Raw genomic sequence first — 21,440 nt, 5'->3', positions numbered from 1 at the left:
AATAAGGGCTGTAAAGTAACGTACCTGTCTGCAGACAGAAGTTCCTGTACCACTTGTAAGCAGGGATGTATTGCAGCTTCCGGCCACCAGGGGGAGCTCATCACAGCTTATTGTTACATGGTAGGATGGGGGCATATTACAGATTTTGCATTGGGGCTCAGAAGCTTCAACCTAAGTAGATAACAAGCTGTGGGATTGTTGTTGACTATCTATAGCTGTGGTGGTTATGGAGTAGGACTATCAGTGGGTCCTCTGATAAGGAGTGTGTTACATGAAACGCACCTTATCAATGTGTACTGTACGATGTGAACCTTATCAGCTATTGGTAAATTATTCTTACACTCCACCCTTGGCGTTGGACATCAAAGAGTTTATAGAGTCTCCATCCTCATATTTAGTCTCTGCACCTCGGAATTATAAACAGACTGAGACTTTGTATTGGAGGGGCAGCAATCTGGGTGAGATGATTTTAATGCATTCATTTCCTAAATGCATTTTCTCTAAAATGACCCCGCTTTTCAAAAAGTCATGACTTTTTTCATTTCTCCATATATTAGGAGTTGTTCACTGTGTAGTGAGCTGTAGTTTGTATTGGTACCATTTTGGGGTGTATGTAATACATTGTACAACTTTTAGTATTTTTTGGGGTGAAAAAAACCCCAGATCAATTCTGCCATTTTTGTGTGTGTGTGTATATATATACATATATATACACACACACACACACACACACAACCGTCTGCCGGCTCCTGCTCCCAGGCGGCGGCTCCCGCGGCTGAGATTCGGCGCGGGATGCCGCAGTGCTCGTGGGCAGGGGCCTAAAGAGATCTTTCCAGGGCTGGGTGTGCAGTTCTGGTTCGTGTATATATTTTTTTGTCAAATGTCTAAACAGCATATTATAAAGGGGGGAGGGGGCGGGGGTTAAATTGCTATATCTTTTGGCAGGCCATGTTGGGTGCAGCAGAGCCCCGCCAAGCTTGTGTCTAGCGGACCCAGTGCAGTCCATACATCCACCAACCTCACAAACTATGCCTAAGCGGGGTTCGAGGTCATAAAGTCTGTCCATGGTGACCATGAGGCCAGCCGGGAAGGATGCTTGATGTACATTTCCTCTTCCTGTTAGGGCCCTTTTACACAGGATGATTGTCTCAATTTTTATCCCTGCGTAAACTGAACGAATTGCCATTCGTTGTTCAGTCGGTGGTAGCATTTACACTGAACGATAATCACAGGGCCAATGGCAATCTCCCTCTCACTGTTAACCGCTTGCATGCTGTAGTCAGTAATGACATTGGTATCTAAGAAGTCAACGGCTTGGATCGACATTATCTCCCTTGCTATTCAGGGTAGTAACAACTGCTGTCCCATAGTGATCATGGGTTGTACTTCCTGTTAGTTTTGGTAGTAGAAACCATTGAGCAGATCCTAAACCTCTAACGAAGCATAATGGAATTCTTTGTACTTCTTCTCTTCTATCCATCCACCCCTGATCTCTTCTTTGCATCCACTTCCGTATGGAAGATGCACCAAGATGCAGGCCGGATTGGTCTTCCTGGCTCTGCTCGTGATTCATTTCTCTGTGCCTTGCATTGCTGATACACTACTTAGTTACAACGCAGCAGCTGCTTAATGAATAATGTTGTCCTCATTATATCCACTTAGGAAACTGTAATATACCTGTAGGAAATCGACAAATCAGCAGCGTTTGTTGGGATAAGGGTCCGGCCAGCAACATCTGTGGTTCAGCGCATTGATATTAAGCTACATGATACAAATGCTAAAGGTAGGTGTATTCTGGGTGATTGCTGGCAATGGCAATCATCATTTTTACTATCTTCAACAAAGGCCAATTAGAGAAATTCAAATAATCTAGTTAAGTCAGAAGTGAAGAGATGGTGGATTACTAGATCAATATCGATAGGCAATACTGTATTCAGAACTCCAGAAGAGGTTCTAAAGACAATTCCTGTAATCTGAGGAATGCCGCAGGGTCCGGATCCAGAGACTACAGATGAGCAAACTTTTGGAAAGTTCAGTTTGGCCGATTTGACAAATTTTGGAAAAAAGGTTTAGGCTGAATTAGGGCTTAAACAGTCAAAAGTTTTTGCATGCGTGAAACTCATGCCCGCAAAACTTGACCTGATTTAATGGGTTCGTTCTCAGGAGCATGTTTCTCACGCGTAATTCCTTCACACAAGGATTGTGATTTCAATGGGTTCGCTTACATGAGTGTATGTGCGCAAAAAACACTCAGCATTTCCTATTTTCATGTATAAAGAAGATATCACATATTAGACTTAATTGCCCATTGAAATCAATGGGAGCATGCTTGCATGTTTTTTTTGTGCATGCAAATATGCAGGGCATGTGTGTATAAAAAATACAGTAGGATATGCACACATGAGCACATTTTGCCAAGACAGAATGCTTTGTTGGTACGCACCAGCAACTACCCTGTTTCCCGGAAAATAAGACATACCCTGAAAATAAGACATAGCACGATTTTCCAGAATTTTTGAGGATGCAAAATAATTTTTCAGGCTTTTTGAGGATGCTTGAAATATAAGCCCTACTCCAAAATTCAGCCCTGCTAACAGTTAATTTAAAAAGTCAATTTAAATAGTGTCCAGGCAGCTATACATGTAAAAAAGTGAAACCTTTTTGAGCAAAAATTAATATAAGACACTGTCTTATTTTCGGGGAAACACGGTAGCACCAGGAGATTATTAGTCCTTTACTATCTATGCCCTGATATATGCCAGCTGATAGCATAAAGGGTAAATTCCTAAACCCTTTTGGCATTGGTTGTGAATATTTATCTTATGCTGCTGTTGTTCATATCCAGTTTAGAAACGTTTCTACAGTTACCATCATTTAAAGCAGTTTTCCAGGGAGAATACTATTGATGACCTTTCCTCAAGATAGGTCCTCAATAGTTGATTGCCTGGGGTCCGTTGCTTGGGATCAGCTGAGTGGCCGCATGCTGTCAGCTCCACAAATACACAGAGGTGGGAGCGGAAGCAGTGAAAGTCTCCACGCCGACCTCTGTGTAGTGGCCGATGCTTGTAACTGCGGGAACGGCTCTCATTGAAATCAACACGATCAGACACATAATTCTTTATAGATAAGTAACACTTAGCCTTTTATTACTAGATGGGATTTACACTCTGACAACACTATATGGATTGACCTATGAGACTTATTGTGATATGACTACTGATGGTGGAGGCTGGACATTGGTGGCTAGTGTCCACGAGAATAATATGTATGGAAAAAGCCCAAATGGAGATCGTTGGTCTAGTCAACAAAGTAACAACCCTAATTTCCCAGAAGGCGAGGGTAACTGGGCAAACTTTGCAATATTTGGAACAGCGGAAGGAGCCACCAGTGATGACTACAAGGTATATGTATTTATGTTAGACACTGTAAGGTATGCTTCAACTTCTGTGACACCACGTTATTTGTAAACTGGCTCTTCTTCTAGAACCCCAGATATTATGATATCAGAGTAAAAGATGTTGGTATATGGCAAGTACCTAATAAAACACCGCTATCGCTTTGGAACATCTCAACTCTTCTAAGGTATCGAACAAATAATGGGTTCCTATAGTCACATGGCAGCAACCTCTACAATTTGTACAAGGTATTTTGGGGTGGAGTTTTTTTGTTGTTTTTTTTTGTTATTTTGGGTGACGATGAAAGATGTAAGGCTACCCATGCACATTAGATAACAAATTATTAAACACTTGTTGGGCCACACTTGGCCCCACCAAGCACGCATGTCTAATCTATATATAATAGTAATTATTTAAGGAGGGTTTTTTGCCTTCCTCTCGATCAGCGTTGAGGGATAATAGGCTGAACTGGTTGGACATATGTTTTTTTAGCCCTACAGACTATGCTACTAGGTTACTCAGTATATATAGACAGCACCAGAACCAGCCTCAGTACATATACACAGTACTGGAACCAAACTTAGTACATAGATTATACATAGTACTAGCTTACCCGTTGCGCGTTGCTGCGAAGACAGACAGACATACATTCATTCGTTTTTATATATCTAGATAACAACCAATCACAGTGCAGCTTTCATGTTACCTCAGTGGTATAATATATAACAACCAATCACAGCGCAGCTTTCATGTTACCTTAGCAGTATAAAATATAACAACCAATCACAGCGCAGCTTTCATGTTACCTCAGCAGTAAGAGAAATAACAACCAATCACAGCGCAACTTTTATTCTGCCTCAGCAATATAAAAAATAGCAACCAATCACAAGCAGCTTTCATGTTACCTCTGCGGTATTATATATAGCAACCAATCACAGCGCAGCTTTCATGTTACCTCAGTGGTATAATATATAACAACAATCGCAGCACAGCTTTCATGCAACCTCAGTAGTATAAGAAGTAGCCACCAATCACAGCACAGCTTTCATGTTACCTCAGCAGTATAAAAAATAGCAACCAATCACAGCACAGCTTTCATTTTACCTCAGCATTTCCAATATCCAGCAATTGTCTTGCGAAACGTTCGGCGGATGCATCATTTTGTAGTTGAACACTCATCCCGTTGGTCGTAATGCCTTTTGCTTTTGTGCTTGAGATGGAAATCAAACAATCTTTGTCTGGGGGGGCATAACTGTCGACGACGCTCGCACGCACCCCAGCTATCGTAGGATAGTTGTACTATTCCTATAATCTTCCCTGGAGTGTACTCAGCAACTTCCCAAAGTCTCATGGCAATTGGATGAATGGTGTAGTAATGCATAAAGGACAGACAGACAGACATTCATTTATATATATCAGGAAGTGAGAGAATTAGATTCCGTACGTAAAATTTGGACGCTAATTCTTTGGCGCATAGAATTGAATAATCGAGTTGGGACCCATTAGCTTTTCCTATTTATGACATAATCAATGCTCGTGCCAAATTTCACGTTTCTATGACATCGCGAAGTGAGAGAATTAGTGGCAATGATGGAAATCGAACGATCTACGTGGGGGAGTCGTAACTGTCGATGACGCTCGCACGCGCGCTATTTATCATAGGATAGTTGTACTATGCCTATAATCTTCCCAGGAGTGTACTCAACAACTTACCAAAGTTTCATGGCGATCGGATGAATGGTGTAGTAATGCATAAAGGACAAACACACAGACAGACAGACACGCAGACAGACACACACGCATACATTCAATTATATATATATATATAGATTGGAAGCAGACTCAGTACAGAAATACAGCACTAGAACCAAGATCAATAAAGGGACAAGTCCATTCACTTCTATGGTATACAGGGGGAGCATCAATCTCTGCCTGTCTCATAGAAGTGAATACAGCGGTGTTCGAGCATTTGGACTGCCACTTTATTCACGTTACATTTGGGTGTGCAATCTCACAGTGATCAGATATTTATCACCTATTCTAAATGTCTTTAATGGGGAAATCCCGTAAAAGGGGTTTCTAATGCAGAAATACTATTGATGACCTGTTCTCAGGATAGGTCATCAATAGTTGATCAGTTGAAGTCCGCCACTTGGGACCCCGGCTAATCAGTTGAGCAGACGCCCGTTGTCAGCGCCGCTACACACAGGGGTCGGAGAATCTGGTGCTAAAAGATCATGCTATAAATATATCAAGATATAGAAAAGAAGCTTTACTGCTGCCTACTGACATCTTCCAACATTTTAATGTAAGGCTTAACAACAGTTAGCTTTCCCCAACTAAATCAGCTATTTTCTGGGTGTTCTGGGTGCAGGGCAAGGGTGATAGACTGAGCGTATGAGACAATCCTTTTAACAATTAAGTCTCTTCATGTCTTCTGATTGTACTGTGGTTGCTCAGCTGTCCAAGTTGTCTGGCATGAACTTTTTTTTCTGGCTATGACATGCCTTTTCAGAGCCTTTTGTCCAGGCAGCTTTGCTTTCTCACTTTTGCACTCCAATGCCCCCATCCTGAATGCACAATGTCCCGAAGGAAGCCACAATTCAATCTATGACATTTAACATGCCCCCTTTTCATAATCCTAGCCTGTACCTACCTCCCGCAAGCGAGATTCAGGGAAATACCCCTAACTGCCACAAGAGCTTTCCTGTTAGTTAAAGGGGTTGTCCCGCGAAAGCAAGTGGGGGTATACACTTCTGTATGGCCATATTAATGCACTTTGTAATGTACATTGAGCATTAATTATGGGCCATACAGAAGTTATTCACTTACCTGTTCCGTTGCTAGCGTCCTCGTCTCCATGGTGCCGTCTAATTTTCAGCGTCTAATCGCCGGATTAGACGCGCTTGCGCAGTCCGGTCTTCTTCTTTTCTGAATGGGGCCGCTCGTGCCGGAGAGCGGCTCCTTGTAGCTCCGCCCCGTCACGTGCCGATTCCAGCCAATCAGGAGGCTGGAATCGGCAATGGACCGCACAGAAGCCCTGCGGTCCACCGAGGGTGAAGATCCCGGCGGCCATCTTCACCAGGTAAGTAAGAAGTCACCGGAGCGCGGGGATTCAGGTAAGCACTCTCCGGTTTTCTTTTTTAACCCCTGCATCGGGTTTGTCTCGCGCCGAACGGGGGGGCTATTGAAAAAAAAAAAAAACGTTTCGGCGCGGGACAACCCCTTTAACTAGAAACTGACAACCTTGGATAATCAGGGTACTGAGCAAAAGACCAGGGGCATCACATGTGTTTCAGTTGAAAGCTAGCGGGTGTAATACTATCAATATGCCCAATCCTTTTGCCAAAGAAGACTGGCAACAGCTCCCCCTATTCAGAACATGTGCGCACTTGGTGAAGCCAAGTGTGCATATGAATGGGTGGTGGGCAGGTGGGGTAAGGGGAGAGACCTACCTGATGTTTAAGACTGGCTTTAGCCTTGTATTTGTAGTGTTCCAGGAATATGCCTAATAATAATTGCATTTGCTGATTTTAGCACATCCCTGTCATCCTGGGCAAGGTCTGCCAGAACTGCTGTCTCAGTGATCTTTACAAGATAGTTGACAAGTTCTTCTACAAACATGTCAGATGTGTTATGAGGGGTGGGGGAATACAATGGCATATTATTATGTGTTGATGTAATGTGTTTGCTGGCATTCCTATTTACGTCTATATTCTTGTACTTTCCATAGCTGAATATATTCCGGGTTATATTCAGTTCCGTGTGTTCAACTATGAGAAGGCGGCGCTGGCTCTGTGTCCTAGGATGAAAGCTATTGGGTGTAATACTGAACATGTAAGTACAAGCCAAATTCCCTGCTGTGGGTTTTACTGGAATGACATTGTCTTTGCTTTAAGTTATTGTTTCCTCCCTTCCTCTCATGACTGCACATAATGGTTGTATATTTTCAGTTCTGCATCGGAGGTGGTGGATACTTCCCAGAACAAGATCCACGCCAGTGTGGACACTTTGCTGCATGGCACTATGATGGATACGGGACACATGAAGGATCCAGTACAAGCAAAGAGATCACCGAAGCGGCTGTCCTCATATTTCATTGTTAGCACAATATCAAACAAACTCAGCTGCAGCAAACTTTTAGGGTAGTTTCACATCTGTGTTAGAACCACCGGTCAGAGGTCCCGTCACAGGGCTTTTTCTTCCAGCAAAAAGGCAGGCAGCTGAGCGAAAAGCGAACGGACATTATTATAGTCAATGGGATACGTTTGGCGCTATTTGGTTCTGTTATAAAACAGAGTTGTTCGGCCAGGGGATTCGCATTTCCTGCTTCCTGAGAGGAGTAGGTAACCGGAACCCCTAACGCAGATCTGAAACCACCCTTTCTGGCACCAACGGCAGCCAATGTGGACAGAAGTACCATTCCAGAGTATCATACAGACACAGAGAATAAGACAATATTAAAGAACATTTGTCCTTAACCAGTAATCCTTCATGTGTCTTTTTTCAAAAGTAATCAATTCTATTAAATTGCTTAGATATATCTTTTACCCATTGGAGTCTCTCCTTTCTCTTAAACAGAAATGCTGCTGTTACAGCTCATCCGTACTAAGGAAGGATGAGTTGTGCATTTGGATACGCTAGTTGAAGTACCAGCATTGTATTAGGCTGCAATTTTCTTGATTGTTCATTAGAACAGCTCTTGACATCCTCCTCTGACCCCTTTAGTTGATGAATTGTTTACACTCTCAGAATCCCCTTTCACTGAATGGTTTTCCTTGATCACAGGGGTTACCAGTGGGGTGCCACAGGCTGCAGGGGTTACTATAAGGGTATCATAGGGTGCAGGGGTCTTTTTAGTGTGGTAATACAGGGTGTAGGGGTTACCAGTCTTTTAAAGGGGTTACCAGTGGTGTTCCGCAGGAGTTACCAGAGGGGAACCATAAGGTGCAGTGGTTACCAGTGAGGTACCACAAAGGTGCAGGGGTTACCGGTGTGGTACCACAGGATGTAGGGGTTACTGTTGAGGTATCACGGGGTGCAGAGGTTTCCAGTGGGGTACCACAGGGTGTAGGCATTACCAGTGGGGTACCATAGGGATGCAGGGCTTACCGTTGAGGTACCACAAGATGCAGGGGCTAACAGTGGGGTACCACGTAGTGCATGGGTTTCCAGTGGGGTACCCCATGGTATTGGGGTTACCAGTGGGGCACCACAAGGTGCAGGGGTTACCAATGGGGTACCACAGGGTGCAGGACTTACCAGTGGGGTATCACAATAGTAGGTTTTACTGTTGAGGTACCATGGGAAGCAGAGGTTACCCGTGCGGTGCCACAGAGTGTAGGGGTTACCAGTGGGGTACCAGAGGGTTACTACAGATGTCAGAATTGGACACTATTCTCTTTAATATTTTTTTATTAAGGACTGTTTGGTAAAATATCAATATTTGCAGACGATACAAAACTACAGTAAGTAGCACAGAAGAGTACAGTATATGGTCACGCATGGATCTGGATATTATCCATTTATATACTGAGATCGACTTGTAAATTGATACAGTATAACATATTCAGTACTAACACGGAAAAGTTCATGATTCATGAACATTCAGTATTCTGGCTAATTTTTGTATTATTTCCATCCTCACTGTATGAATTTACAAGACTTTCAGTTCGATTTATCAATACTTTTACTTATAGTGGTATTCCCAGTACAAACATTTCCAATGGATTGGGGATAAATGTTAGACTGCTTCGAGTTCAAATATTGAGATTCTCCTCCTATTGATAGAAAAGGGGGCAGTGGTTTCCCCCAACCACGCACCCAAGGAGGGGATGTTTTAATGCTGCAGTGGTTGAGCATGTTTATTACAGCTCCATTCAAACTCCATGGAATCAAAGCTTAAAGGGGTTGTCCCGCGCCGAAATGGCTTTTTTTTTTCTTCAATAGGCCCCCCGTTCGGCGCGAGACAAGCACAAGGGATGGGTTAAAAAAAAAAAAGTTTAGTACTTACCCGAATCCCCGCTCTGCGGCGACTTCTTACTTACCTTACCAAGATGGCCGCCGGGATCTTCACCCACGATGCACCGCGGGTCTTCTCCCATGGTGCACTGTGGGCTCTGTGCGGTCCATTGCCGATTCCAGCCTCCTGATTGGCTAGAATCGGCACACGTGACGGGGCGGAGCTACACGATGACGCGTAGAAGGGGGCGGAGCCAGAACGCGGCTCGTGCCGAGACCCAAGAGAAGGGAGAAGACCCTTCTGCGCAAGCGCATCTAATCGGGAGATTAGGGACGCCAGCAACGGAGCAGGTAAGTGAATAACGTCTGTATGGCTCATATTTAATGCACGATGTATATTACAAAGTGCATTAATATGGCCATACAAAAGTGCTGAACCCCACTTGCTTTCTCGGGACAACCCCTTTAAGTTAAATGGCACAATATGCCAAATACCTTTGATGCCCCTGTATGCCCTGTAAGACCACCATATTAGATAAAATAAATAATCCTAAACTAAAAGGTCTTTATCGATCAAACAACGCTCAAGTGAGTTACACTCAAGTAAGGCTGTGTTTACATCTGCTTTAGAGGTTCCATTCTGAGTCTCTGGAACAGATCAGGCATACAATCCGGGACAATATAGTGCAGCATGCTGCACTTTTTCACCCGGGAAAATGTCGGTCACAAAGCCGGAAGCCAGATGGACACCATTATAGCCATCCACATCAGCACGTGCTTGATCTGGCGGCTCTGGTATTTTTATTGTTTGGCTCTGTGGACAGAACCAAACTCTAGAAATAGATGAAACTTCAGGCACAGGTGTAAATGGGTCCAAACTAGCAGCAGGCTGACCTGACAGGCAGTCTGTAGTTCTTCCAGCCACACCACAAGACCATTCACCCTCGGGGCATGTTCACACAAAGTAAAATCCACATTAGAAAGATCCAACACTGATTCACCTCTGTGGCAGAAATCTGCGGCTGAGCCCCAGATATTTGCTGCCGATTTGAGTTTAAAGATGCCATGGATGCGCACATGAATTATCCCTATTCAATGGGGCTAATTTGGACACAGAGTTCCTGAAGCGAATTCTGCATAGAATTTGTGTCAAGAATTCACATGCCAATTCTTTTCTGGGAATTTCAAATCCACTCACAGAAAAACCTGCGCCATAGTTCATACCGCATGGAGTTTTCCATGCACGGATTTGAAGTCTGCATTGCGGGAAAAAAAAGAATTGATATGTCAATTCTTGATGCAGATTCCATGTCCCACTGAAGTCAATAAGAGGCTAATAAAGCAGGTTTCATGTCCAGTTCCACATATCTTTATGTGAACAGGGCCTTACTCCCTACAGCATCATCTACCTTCTCCTTTCCTGATGAGCTCTTGAGTGGTGATGTTTATAAGGGAAATCTGCTAGGGGTCCAAGTTACTGTCACTGACGCTATGGTTGGGCACCACTGTCCTCTGCAGCCTGCATGCTGTGCTCCACGTCACTCTTCCTCTGCTTCCTTCTTGCACTCCGCCTATAGGACGTGCGGTCCTGTACCTGACTCCCCACCAACGATCGTCAACTTCCTGCTATATTTGCCATCCTCCCCTATGGAAGATGCCAGAGGAATTGGTCTCTTGTAGCCATTGTGGCAAAGCCCCTGTTTATGTGCATTCCTGTTTTGATTCTTACCTGGCCCTCAACTATTCTGACTTCTGTGCTCCCTGACCATGTCTCTGCTTGGACTACGCTATTGCTCGTTGCCTGCACCGACCATTGCCTGGACCTCGTTTCTACACCTGTGTTGCCAGCCCTGACCATCGCCTGTCCATCTACTACACTCCAGTTCACACCATCAGGTACCGCATCTCAACTCTGCTGAGCATCAGCAACCACATCACCAGGACTATCTGTTTTAGTAATGGCTTGGTGATCCCGCAGCAAAGACCGAATCCTACTTGGAAGAGTCAAGGGTGAAATTTAGGGTTCCCCAGGTACTGCCACCTCAGCCCACAGCCAAACTGGTGTGTGGCAAGTTGGATCAAATATCCGTCTTCCTGACACCATCCATGTAATTACTGACATGTTTGGTCCTCCAGAAGAAGAGTTACTCTTTGAAATTGCTCTCTATACAGACTTTTAGGGTTCCCAAATAACCATTAAATCAATGGGCGGCCCATATAAGACCCAATCTAATTTCAGCCCCCTTAACTTGGTCTTTTGATGGAATCAGCCAATGATGTAATGTATTTGGGGACCATTCCCTACTTGCAGAAATTGGAAGAAAGAAGGATCTAGCATGTTGGGGTTTCACAATGCCTGATCCACTGTTCCCCCAAGTAATAAGCCACTATTAGACATTTTGGGCAGCATGTTCATTGTCAGTTTTTACTTTTGATCCAGTTTTGAACCCCTTTGAAGCACTAGAGGGCACAATATGACAAGTAGGATTTGGGCTGGGTCTTGGGCGTACTGCCAGTGCAGAGAAGTGAATACAACAATAGGGCACAGCTTATTAAAAATGCCACACCAGTGAAAATAAATTCATCAAGTATATGAGCTGCTTATGACAGAATGCACATAATAAAAAATTCTCATTTCAATTACAAACAAACAATAGGTTTCTAAGGCTTCAATAAGCTAAATGTTCACAAAGGAGGGTAGATGGACTGTAGTGTTTATCTAGTATTTATTACCAAAATCCTTTAAAGTAAATGGTCACTTTATTAGAGACACCAGTTCTTTTATAATTGGAGCTTTCCTGTATGGAAATTATCTCTGTGACCCCGGAGTGCAGCATTAAATTTGCTAAGTTTTCTGTGCATCAGCTGTAGTGTGAATCCACATTAGATGGGAAAATCCAGTGATCTAAACGACTTCCAATGATACCTGGTCATCGGTGCTAAACACCGGTAGTCTAACTAAAGAGTCCAACTATACAACTCGCTGTTCCCTAGCGTACATGTGTCTCTAAACTGAATGACCCCTTTATTAGAGACTCCCATCTAGTAGCATGCTGAATGTTCTTTGGCCTTCAGAATTGAAGCAATTCATTGTGGGGTAGATTCCACTAGGTGCTGAAATCGTTCTACAGGAACATTGGCCCACATGGACAGGAAGCTTCTTTTGGTTGCTGCACAATTAAATTGAGGTACAGATATACTCTGAATATCTTACAGAAAGGGGTCATCCATTCATGCTGCTTGCACCAAATTCTGACTCTCCCATCACCATGCTGCAACAGAAACCTGGATTCATCTGATCAGTTGATGTTTTTTCACTACTCAGTGAAAAAAGAACGCCAGAATTGCGCTTTTTTTGGTTATCCTGTCTCCAAGAAAAAATGTAATAAAAAGCGATCAAAAACTGATATGTACTCCAAAGTGATACCAATAGAAACTACGGGATGTTCCGCAGAAAATGAGCCCTGACACAACTATGTTGACAAAAAAATAAAAAAGGTATGGCTGTCAAAAGATAGCGGCAGAAAATAATTAAAAAAATTAAATATCTTAAAAAAAAAATTTAAGTTGTGCAGCAAAAAAAAACTATATACATTTTGCACCATAGTAATTGTACTGACCCATAGATTTCAGTTATCAGGTCACACCAAGATGCACCAAAGATGGTGGAATTTGTTTTTTTTTTCCATTTTTCTCCAATTAGAATTTTAAAAAAGTTTTTCAGTACATTATATGGTACATTAAATAATACCATTGAAAAATACAACTCGTCCCACAAGAAACAAGCCCTCAGACATCTATGTCGATGGTTAAAGGGGTTGTCTCGCAAAAGCAAGTGGGGGTATACACTTCTGTATGGCCATATTAATGCACTTTGTAATATACATCGTGCATTAAATATGAGCCATACAGAAGTTATTCACTTACCTTCCCTGTGCTGGCGTCCCCGTCTCCATGGCTCCGTCTAACTTAAGCGTCTAATCGCCCGATTAGACACGCTTGCGCAGAAGGGTCTTCTGCCTTCGGCTCGGTCTGGCACGAGCGGCGTTATGGCTCCGCCCCTTCTACGCGTCATCGCGTAGCTCCGCCCCATCACGCGTGCCGATTGCAGCCAATCAGGAGGCTGGAATCGGCACACATGACGGGGCGGAGCTACGCGATGACACGTAGAAGGGGGCAGAGCCAAAACGCCGCTGCTGCCGAACAGACCCGAAGGCAGAAGACCCTTCTGCGCAAGCATGTCTAATCGGGCGATTAGACGCTTAAGTTAGACGGAGCCATGGAGACGGGGACGCCAGCACAGGGAAGGTAAGTGAATAACTTCTGTATGGCTCATATTTAATGCACGATGTATATTACAAAGTGCATTAATATGGCCATACAGAAGTGCTTAACCCCACTTGCTTTCGCGAGACAACCCCTTTAAATAAAAGAGTTATGATTTTTTAAAAGGGGAGAGGAGAAACCGAAAAAGGAAAAAAAGAAGGACCACATCCTTAAGAGGTTAAAAACCTTTTCATAAAGCTAGAAATTATAATAATTATTATTCTACTTGTTGCTGTTGGTGGTCTACCAGCATGAGTGTCTTCACCAGATGTCTCCTCTGGGCACTGCACTGTGGAGAACGGTCCAGAAGATGTTCTTTCTGCCTCTTACGCTCTTCACCATATTACAGAGGCTGGAATGTTGGAGGATTGTATTTCTTCACCCTCCCTGATCCTTCACTCTTCTCATTGCAGTGATGACATTATTGCTCTTCCCTTTTTCATCCTCCATATTTGACTTCTCATCAGATGTTTTCTTGTCTTCCTCTTCCTGGTCTAACACTTTTTCCTCCTCCTTCTCTTCAGCCTCTTCTTGCGCCTCCTCCTCTTCAGTCGGATCTTCATGCATCTGACTTACCATCATTGATGTTAGTTTGGGGTTCTCTTCATCCTACGCATAACAGAAGTATTTCCACTGAGCCTCTCGGTTTGTTGGCATGAGATGCTGAGTAAAAAAAAGATGGCCAATTATACGACATATTAAGACTTTCCTAAGAAACCTTTTCATGTATAGACAGAAAACGGAGGATTCTGTAAAGGTAGAACAATAAGCAGTATGATCACAGACCTCCCTCTTGTATATTAAGAGAGACAAAAAACTCACTTTGTGCGCTCCATCAAGTTTAGCAGAATGTAGAAATCTTACTTGTTGAGGGGTGCCTGGATTCCTGGCACCCCCTAAATCCCCGGAAGCAGAGAAGTTTCAATGATGCAGGAATATTCTTTAAAAGGATTTATTGAATAAAAGGACAGATGGATGGGCGTTGCAACGCGTTTCGGCTTATGTCAAGCCTTTATCAAGCATGGGGAACAGTAGGGAGATGGTCTCCATTTATAGCAAAGCATACACAGAGGATAAGGGGAAGGGGAGGGACAGGAAGGGGATTAACCACACTGCACATATTCCTTATAGTGACCATAGTGCTATAAATGGTTTCCCATCCTCTCATTAGGTGGCATGCCATTACAATCGTTATTGTTTTGTATATATATTAAAATATATCCTATGTTGCTTCCCGATATCACAGTGAGACCCGGTCACATGACCGGGAGTCCAACTAGGAGGGGAAGTACTTGGTTACTACACCAAAAGGCGGGGCATCCCCCAAAGGCCGGCCAGACGCATATCGGGTATCCAAGGACGCAGGGGGGCGGTATCACACTGCGTCACTTCCTGGAACTCCTCCGCCACGTCATCATTGATCACGTGGTTGCTAGTCCAGGAAGCGAGGCGTCTCCAAGGGCAGGCTAGACGCATATCGGGTATCTAAGGACACAGGGGGGGCGGTATCCCGCTGTGTCTCCTCATGTGACTCCTCCACCACGTCATCATAGATCACGTTTGGGGTTCTCTTCATCCTACGCATAACAGAAGTATTTCCACTGAGCCTCTCGGTTTGTTGGCATGAGATGCTGAGTAAAAAAAAGATGGCCAATTATACGACATATTAAGACTTTCCTAAGAAACCTTTTCATGTATAGACAGAAAACGGAGGATTCTGTAAAGGTAGAACAATAAGCAGTATGATCACAGACCTCCCTCTTAAAGAGCGGTGATGGGAGGAATCTCAGGCAATAAACCAGACGTTGTGGATCTCTCTTCTATACGGCGTTGGGATAAACAGGAGAGGGAACACCACCAGAACAGGGATATAATCAGAAGTGTCCAGAAACCATCAATTCCATAGCATTACAGTAAAATTCCTTTAATTAATGGGACATGAGAGGTGCAATATTATTAGATATTCATAATTATTGGACGGACATAGAAAAGTATATAAATGTCACTTCAAAATTTTCAATTTCCTAATTGGTTCTCTGCTCAGTGTAACACATTATGTTACAATTCTGTGTTGGATTACCGGATTTTCTTGATTATCAGATGCAGAATTAAAGAAACTTTACTGGGTTTTCAGATGAACTGTTAAAGCTTTTTATGAAAAATACTCACCTAAGAAGGGGCTGAGTCCATAAACACAGATCTGTCTGAAATAGATGTTCTAGAGAGAACAGAATACAGTTAGAATTCAGTTTTTAGGAATGGACCATAAAACAATAGGACAGGAAGTTGGATTACCAATGAGGATCCAGTGAATTGTTATTAACAAGATCGGTGAGCGTTCTGGAAATTTGACCCCAGCAATCCAACTTTTATTTTATATCTTACATAGTAAATATGGCCATGATGACTAACATGGGAAAAAAAGACTGAAGAGCTCATATCAATTTGATAATCCAGCTCCCAAGCATGGAGAATACAGTAATCTGGATTATAGGTGTAGGAGAATATTAAAATGAGGGTTCTACAGTAGAAGCATCTTGGACAATTAGTGACTCTGAGCCAAAGAGCTCCACCTAGATGACACAGAATTCATCTTGTATTGTTCCTCCAGATTGCTCTAGGGAACGAAACACCCATGAAAGTCTTAAAAGGTAAAATAACAATTTAATTGTCTTACAACTGATAATATCCTCATGGATGCCATACAGAAATGTGTTATTCACCTCATGTGTGGGTGTAGTTTATGATAAAACTCCCTGATAAGAGACAACATTAGTCCTATCACAACATTTGCTGGGCCACAGATTATATTATGTAGCATTGCATCCCATCTCAAGTAATTAAATCTTAAATCACAAACTAAGTATACAAGTAATGATGGATTATATAGATGATATCAGAGGTCCTTAATAGTATTCTAATTACCCATAACCTAATTAAATAAATTTCCTGTGTAAACTGTGCGCATCAAATGTGTATGAAATCTGAGGGCTATGGAGGTACACCTGGGCTCTTTAGGCACCATATTACAGCTCCATACAATTCAGAAAACTCTATTACACTCCATTAGGCTCTATTGTCAGACGCAGGGCCATTTCATTACATTAGTAGGACCAGAGCAAAGATTTCAAAGGAAAACCGCCCCATCCCTAAACATTTCCATACGGTATATTATTAGAAAATGGAAACTACAAACTATTGTTTTTTCTACAAAACCACCATGTTAAGACGATTTCTTCGTTGTCCTACTACTTCTCTGACCACTTGTTCAGAGTATTATTTGCTGGCTCTACTTATTCTCCTGCTCCTCTTCTGTTGGGGTTCCTCAGGGTTCAGTCTTAGATCTTCACCTCTTTTCCATCTACATGGTTTCTATTAAGCAAACTATCAGCAGATTTGGCTTTCAGTACCATCTCTATGCTGTTAACAAATGATACATGTCCTTCCGAGACATCCACCCTCCACTATTGCAAAACACCAGTCATTGTTTGTTCGCTAGAACATGTTATAACATCATGTTGTCTCTCTACCTCAAAATGAATCTTTCAAAAGAGTGATGTTCTCTCCATCTACTAACCTACTTAATCTTGATAGCTCCACCTGAGGCTTCTTTCCCATGAGCGTATATCGGCCGCCGTTTTCATAGCCAGCAGATATACGCTACCATCTGGGGCGTAAAAGCTTGTGAACGGGCGCACAAATCTAACGTTTGTGCGCCCATTCACATGGCATGAGCTCTGGCTCACATACGCCAAGGCTACCATGCTATTGCCCCTTTCCCCTCCTTCACCATCGCAGGCTCACCTCTGCTCTCCTCTCCACTCGCTATTTTCAATGGGAGTGGGCAGGACAGGGTGGAACTAAGCGTCGCCCCATCCTGCCTCCTCCCATTGCTGGCTGTGGACAAGGTATGGGTTGGGGTGGCACTTAGCTTCGCCCCTGTCCCGCCCCCTCCTATTGCAAAGAGCGAGCGGGGAGTAGAGCTAAACTCCCTCCCATAGGAGCCCATGCAGCGGACGACATATTCCAGCCCGAAAGATAGTTTCAGTATTTTTTGGGGGCCCAACGTTAAAATGCCCGATGCTAATTCAAATGCTGACAAGCCACGGGTTGGACGGCTTACATTGGCTTCAATGGAAGCTGTCCATGCGGGATCCGCACTGAAATGCGAGCATGGTGCGATTTGATTTCTGCCTCCAAAAATCCACAAATTCAATCTGCATGCTCTAATTCATTTGCGGACACCCATGTTTCCCTATGGGCAACTTGATTAGAGGATCTTCCGTGTGGGTGCCTTGCACGGATTCCGCAAATCAGACCCACCCGTGGACATTGGCCTTAGAAGTGGGACAATCCTTTTAAATCATTAAATTCTGATTGAGTGCAGCCACAACCAGGGGGAGTCTTCTTAAGACTTCTTAACACTTTTCTGCCCTACGCTATACTATTACATCATGGGCGGGCTTTAACACAATATACTATACTACTTGGACATTGCAATGGCATGGACTCAGGAGCTAAACCTACATTATTAACATACAGATATTAGCTTACTCCAATTGCTGGGATTGGTAATAACTCTCATCCTAGCTATTTAACCCTTCAGATGTCATGGACAATAGCAACCACAGCATCTAAAGGGTTTGACAGAGTTTATGTAATGAAGATTTCCACGTCCACAAGAATCACTATTCATATATGGTATTGCTGGATTCATAGCGACCCATACTATAAAAATATTGTATTACTTAAACCCGACCTTGAGTGCTGTAAAAAATTAAATAAAAAACAATGTAAGAATGGCTGTTTTAAGTAAACTCATCTACAAAAAATTAAATACGAAGTGATCAAAAAGTCATGTGTACCACAAAATGGCCAAACTAAGAACTACAGTTACTCCTTTAAGGGGTTAATGGGCACTATATAAATCCTTCTCCAGTATTCTTCCAGCATGCATATAACCATTTATCTCCATAGCTCTGATAAATGATGCTGATGAATGAATATATATATATATATATATATATATATATATATATATATAAATAAAAAGAGGAAAGCCCTCACTGACTTACTCACTCACTCACTGAGTCGCCACTAATTCTCCAACTTCCCGATGTCGTAGAAATATGAAATTTGGCACAAGCATAGATTATGTCCCAAATAGGAAAAGTAAAGGGGTCCCAACTCGATTATTCAGTTTTAGCGCAAAATAATTAGCACCAAAATTTTACATACGGAATCTAATTCTCTCACTTCCTGATGTCATAGAAACTTGACATTTAGCACAAGCATTGATTATTTCATAAATAGGAAAATGTAATGGGTCCCAACTTGATTATTCAATTCTAAGTGCTAAAGAATTAGCGTCCTAATTTTACATACGTAATCTAATTCTCTCACTTCCCGATGCAACAAATAATTACACAAATTTTTACCGCACAAATGTGAAATTTGCCATGATCATTCTTTGCGTACTAAATATTGGAAATTTAAAGGGTTGCGACTTGATTATTCAATCCTATGCATAAAAGTAAGTGACCCCCAATGTAATGTAACTAATAACACACATCTGTACTGCAAAAACTTGAAATTTGGCATGACCATTCCTATGTTATGTAACTAATAACATATCTGTACCCCGCAATATATGAGACAGTTATCTTCTCAGCAAAGCAAAACGCATTTAGAAATATGAGTATATACTGACAGGAATAAAACTGACTGTTGTATGTATTGAAAGGCTGTAAAGTACAAAAGGAAGGGGACATGGACTGCTGGGATGGAGTATGCCTTTAAGTATAACAAGGGGCTGCAACCTACAGTCTGGGTAAGAAATTTAAATGAAAAGGGGCGTTTAACCTTTCAGGGTAAAAATGAGGAGAGTGTGAGAGGTGGCAAATTCTGTGGGGTGCCATTTTCACATACAGTCTGAGATAAATCTCTCTCCTATCTGCCTATACACTAAGAGGAATCTATCTGATCTATGTGTTATACGCAGCATGTGTGAGGTGGACATTCTATATAGTGGCATTTTTACATACAGTCTGAGATAAATCTCTCTCCTATCTGCCTATACACTGAGAGGAATCTATCTGATCTGTGTGTTATGAGCAGAGTGTGAGAGGTGGACATTCTGTGGGGTGACATTTTTACATACAGTCCGAGGAAAATCTCTCCTCTATCTGCCTATACACTGAAAGAATCTAACTGGCCTGTATGTAATGAAAAAATCTCTCTTCTATCTGCCTATGCACTGAAAATCAGCAAGAAATACGATTTATGAGAGAGGGTTTTTTTTTCAAAAATATATAAAGCTTAGGAAAGTTCTTTTTGGCACACATGCTACCTTTAGGCCCTTAACTTCAGGTAACAGGCAGGCGTTTTTGAGAAATTTATTGTCCAACCGTGATAATTACGATAAAATTGTGAATCTTGAAAAATCTTTAATGTATTTCCTATTAAACTATTAACGCTATCTTATCTGAATTTATTTGTACTCTAAAGTAACCACGACTTCATAAGATTTTCCGTGTGAACACCAGATAAACACCAGTACCAAATTAACTCAGGCGAAGCTGGGTACATCAGCTAGTCCTCGTATGGGGGAGGCTTCACATGAACGTATGCGCAAAAAAGCGTATTTGTACATGAACAAAGTTTTTGAAATGGTATACAATCTATGTGTCGCGCGTGTGTCTGCACATAGTAGTGTACTTTTTGTGCATGCACGGCCAGTTCACACATGCAGGTGACACTCCCTTTCCATGGATTTCAAGGTGAGACACACCCTTTCCGTACATTTCAAGGCTATTTAAATGTATTTTGCGCAGTTTCACACCCTTCTGCTTGTGTGTTTTCGCACATCCCATAGACTTCTATGAGACTTTTGCTGCATAAAATGCAGGGAAATAGGGCAGGTCCTACTTTTTTACCTGTGCGCGAAATGTACACGCAAAATGTGCTAATGAAAATTAACCCATTGAAATCAATGGGTTTGTATTCTCTGTGTTTAGCGTGTGCAGATTTTGCAAATACATGTGCAAACACAGTAGTGTGAATTGCCCTAAGAAAAACAAAATCAGTCAGATGTCATAAGTTGTCAGCTAAAGGGCCCCCTCTAGGCATTTTACAGTGCCCATTGCATGCCACAGTCCCAAGTTACAGCTGACTTCCCCAGGGACATTGATGCTGTTGTATGCATAGTAACATAGTGTGTACGGCTAATAAAAGATATATGCTCATCCAGTACAATGTAGAGCAAGACAAAAAAAACCCCAATGAAGTAGAAGCTAATTTTTCTAATTTTAGGGAAAAAAAATTCCTTGCCGACTCCAATCTGGCAATCAGATTAATCCCAAGGCACCGACTCTTCTGAAGTAATCAGTGATATAACATGTAATATTGTATCGCTCAGAAAAGTTGTCCAGACCCGTCTTATACTCTTCTATTGAATTTGCCATCACCATGTCCTCAGGCAGAGAGTTCCATAGTCTCACTGTTCTTACAGTAAAGAACCCCCTTCTATGTCAGTGTAGAAACTTTCTTTCCTCTAAACCAGAGGTTCCCAAACTTATTTGCCCCGTAGACCACTTGCCATTTTTTTTGTCATCCGTAGACCCTCTGCCTGTCTAATATTGAATTTTTGTTGACCTATTAAAGTCAAATGTTTTTTTTCCCAGCTGACATTGCTGTTCACTTAGGCTTCTTTCACATGAGCGCATATCGGCCGGCCGTTCTGGAACTATCTTTTGTGAC

The 21,440-nt window shown here is 42.4% G+C and overlaps 1 protein-coding gene across 1 annotated transcript; it reads left to right on the top strand.

Moving 5' to 3' along the window:
- The first annotated feature begins 1,446 nt into the window (after nt 1-1,446).
- On the top strand, nt 1,447-7,882 carry LOC136571819 (intelectin-2-like). Its single transcript, XM_066572446.1, has 7 exons — nt 1,447-1,512; nt 1,684-1,783; nt 3,154-3,401; nt 3,485-3,600; nt 6,747-6,832; nt 7,129-7,232; nt 7,349-7,882. The coding sequence occupies exons 1-7, from the start codon at nt 1,447-1,449 to the stop codon at nt 7,499-7,501; spliced, it is 873 nt and encodes a 290-aa protein (XP_066428543.1). The 3' UTR covers nt 7,502-7,882.
- The last annotated feature ends 13,558 nt before the right edge of the window (nt 7,883-21,440 follow it).

The sequence above is a fragment of the Eleutherodactylus coqui genome, chromosome 6 (genome assembly GCF_035609145.1).
Source record: "Eleutherodactylus coqui strain aEleCoq1 chromosome 6, aEleCoq1.hap1, whole genome shotgun sequence".
Classification (NCBI taxonomy): Eukaryota; Metazoa; Chordata; class Amphibia; order Anura; family Eleutherodactylidae; genus Eleutherodactylus; species Eleutherodactylus coqui.
Note: the sequence above shows the minus strand (reverse complement) of the source record. Positions and strands in the feature narration are given on the sequence as shown.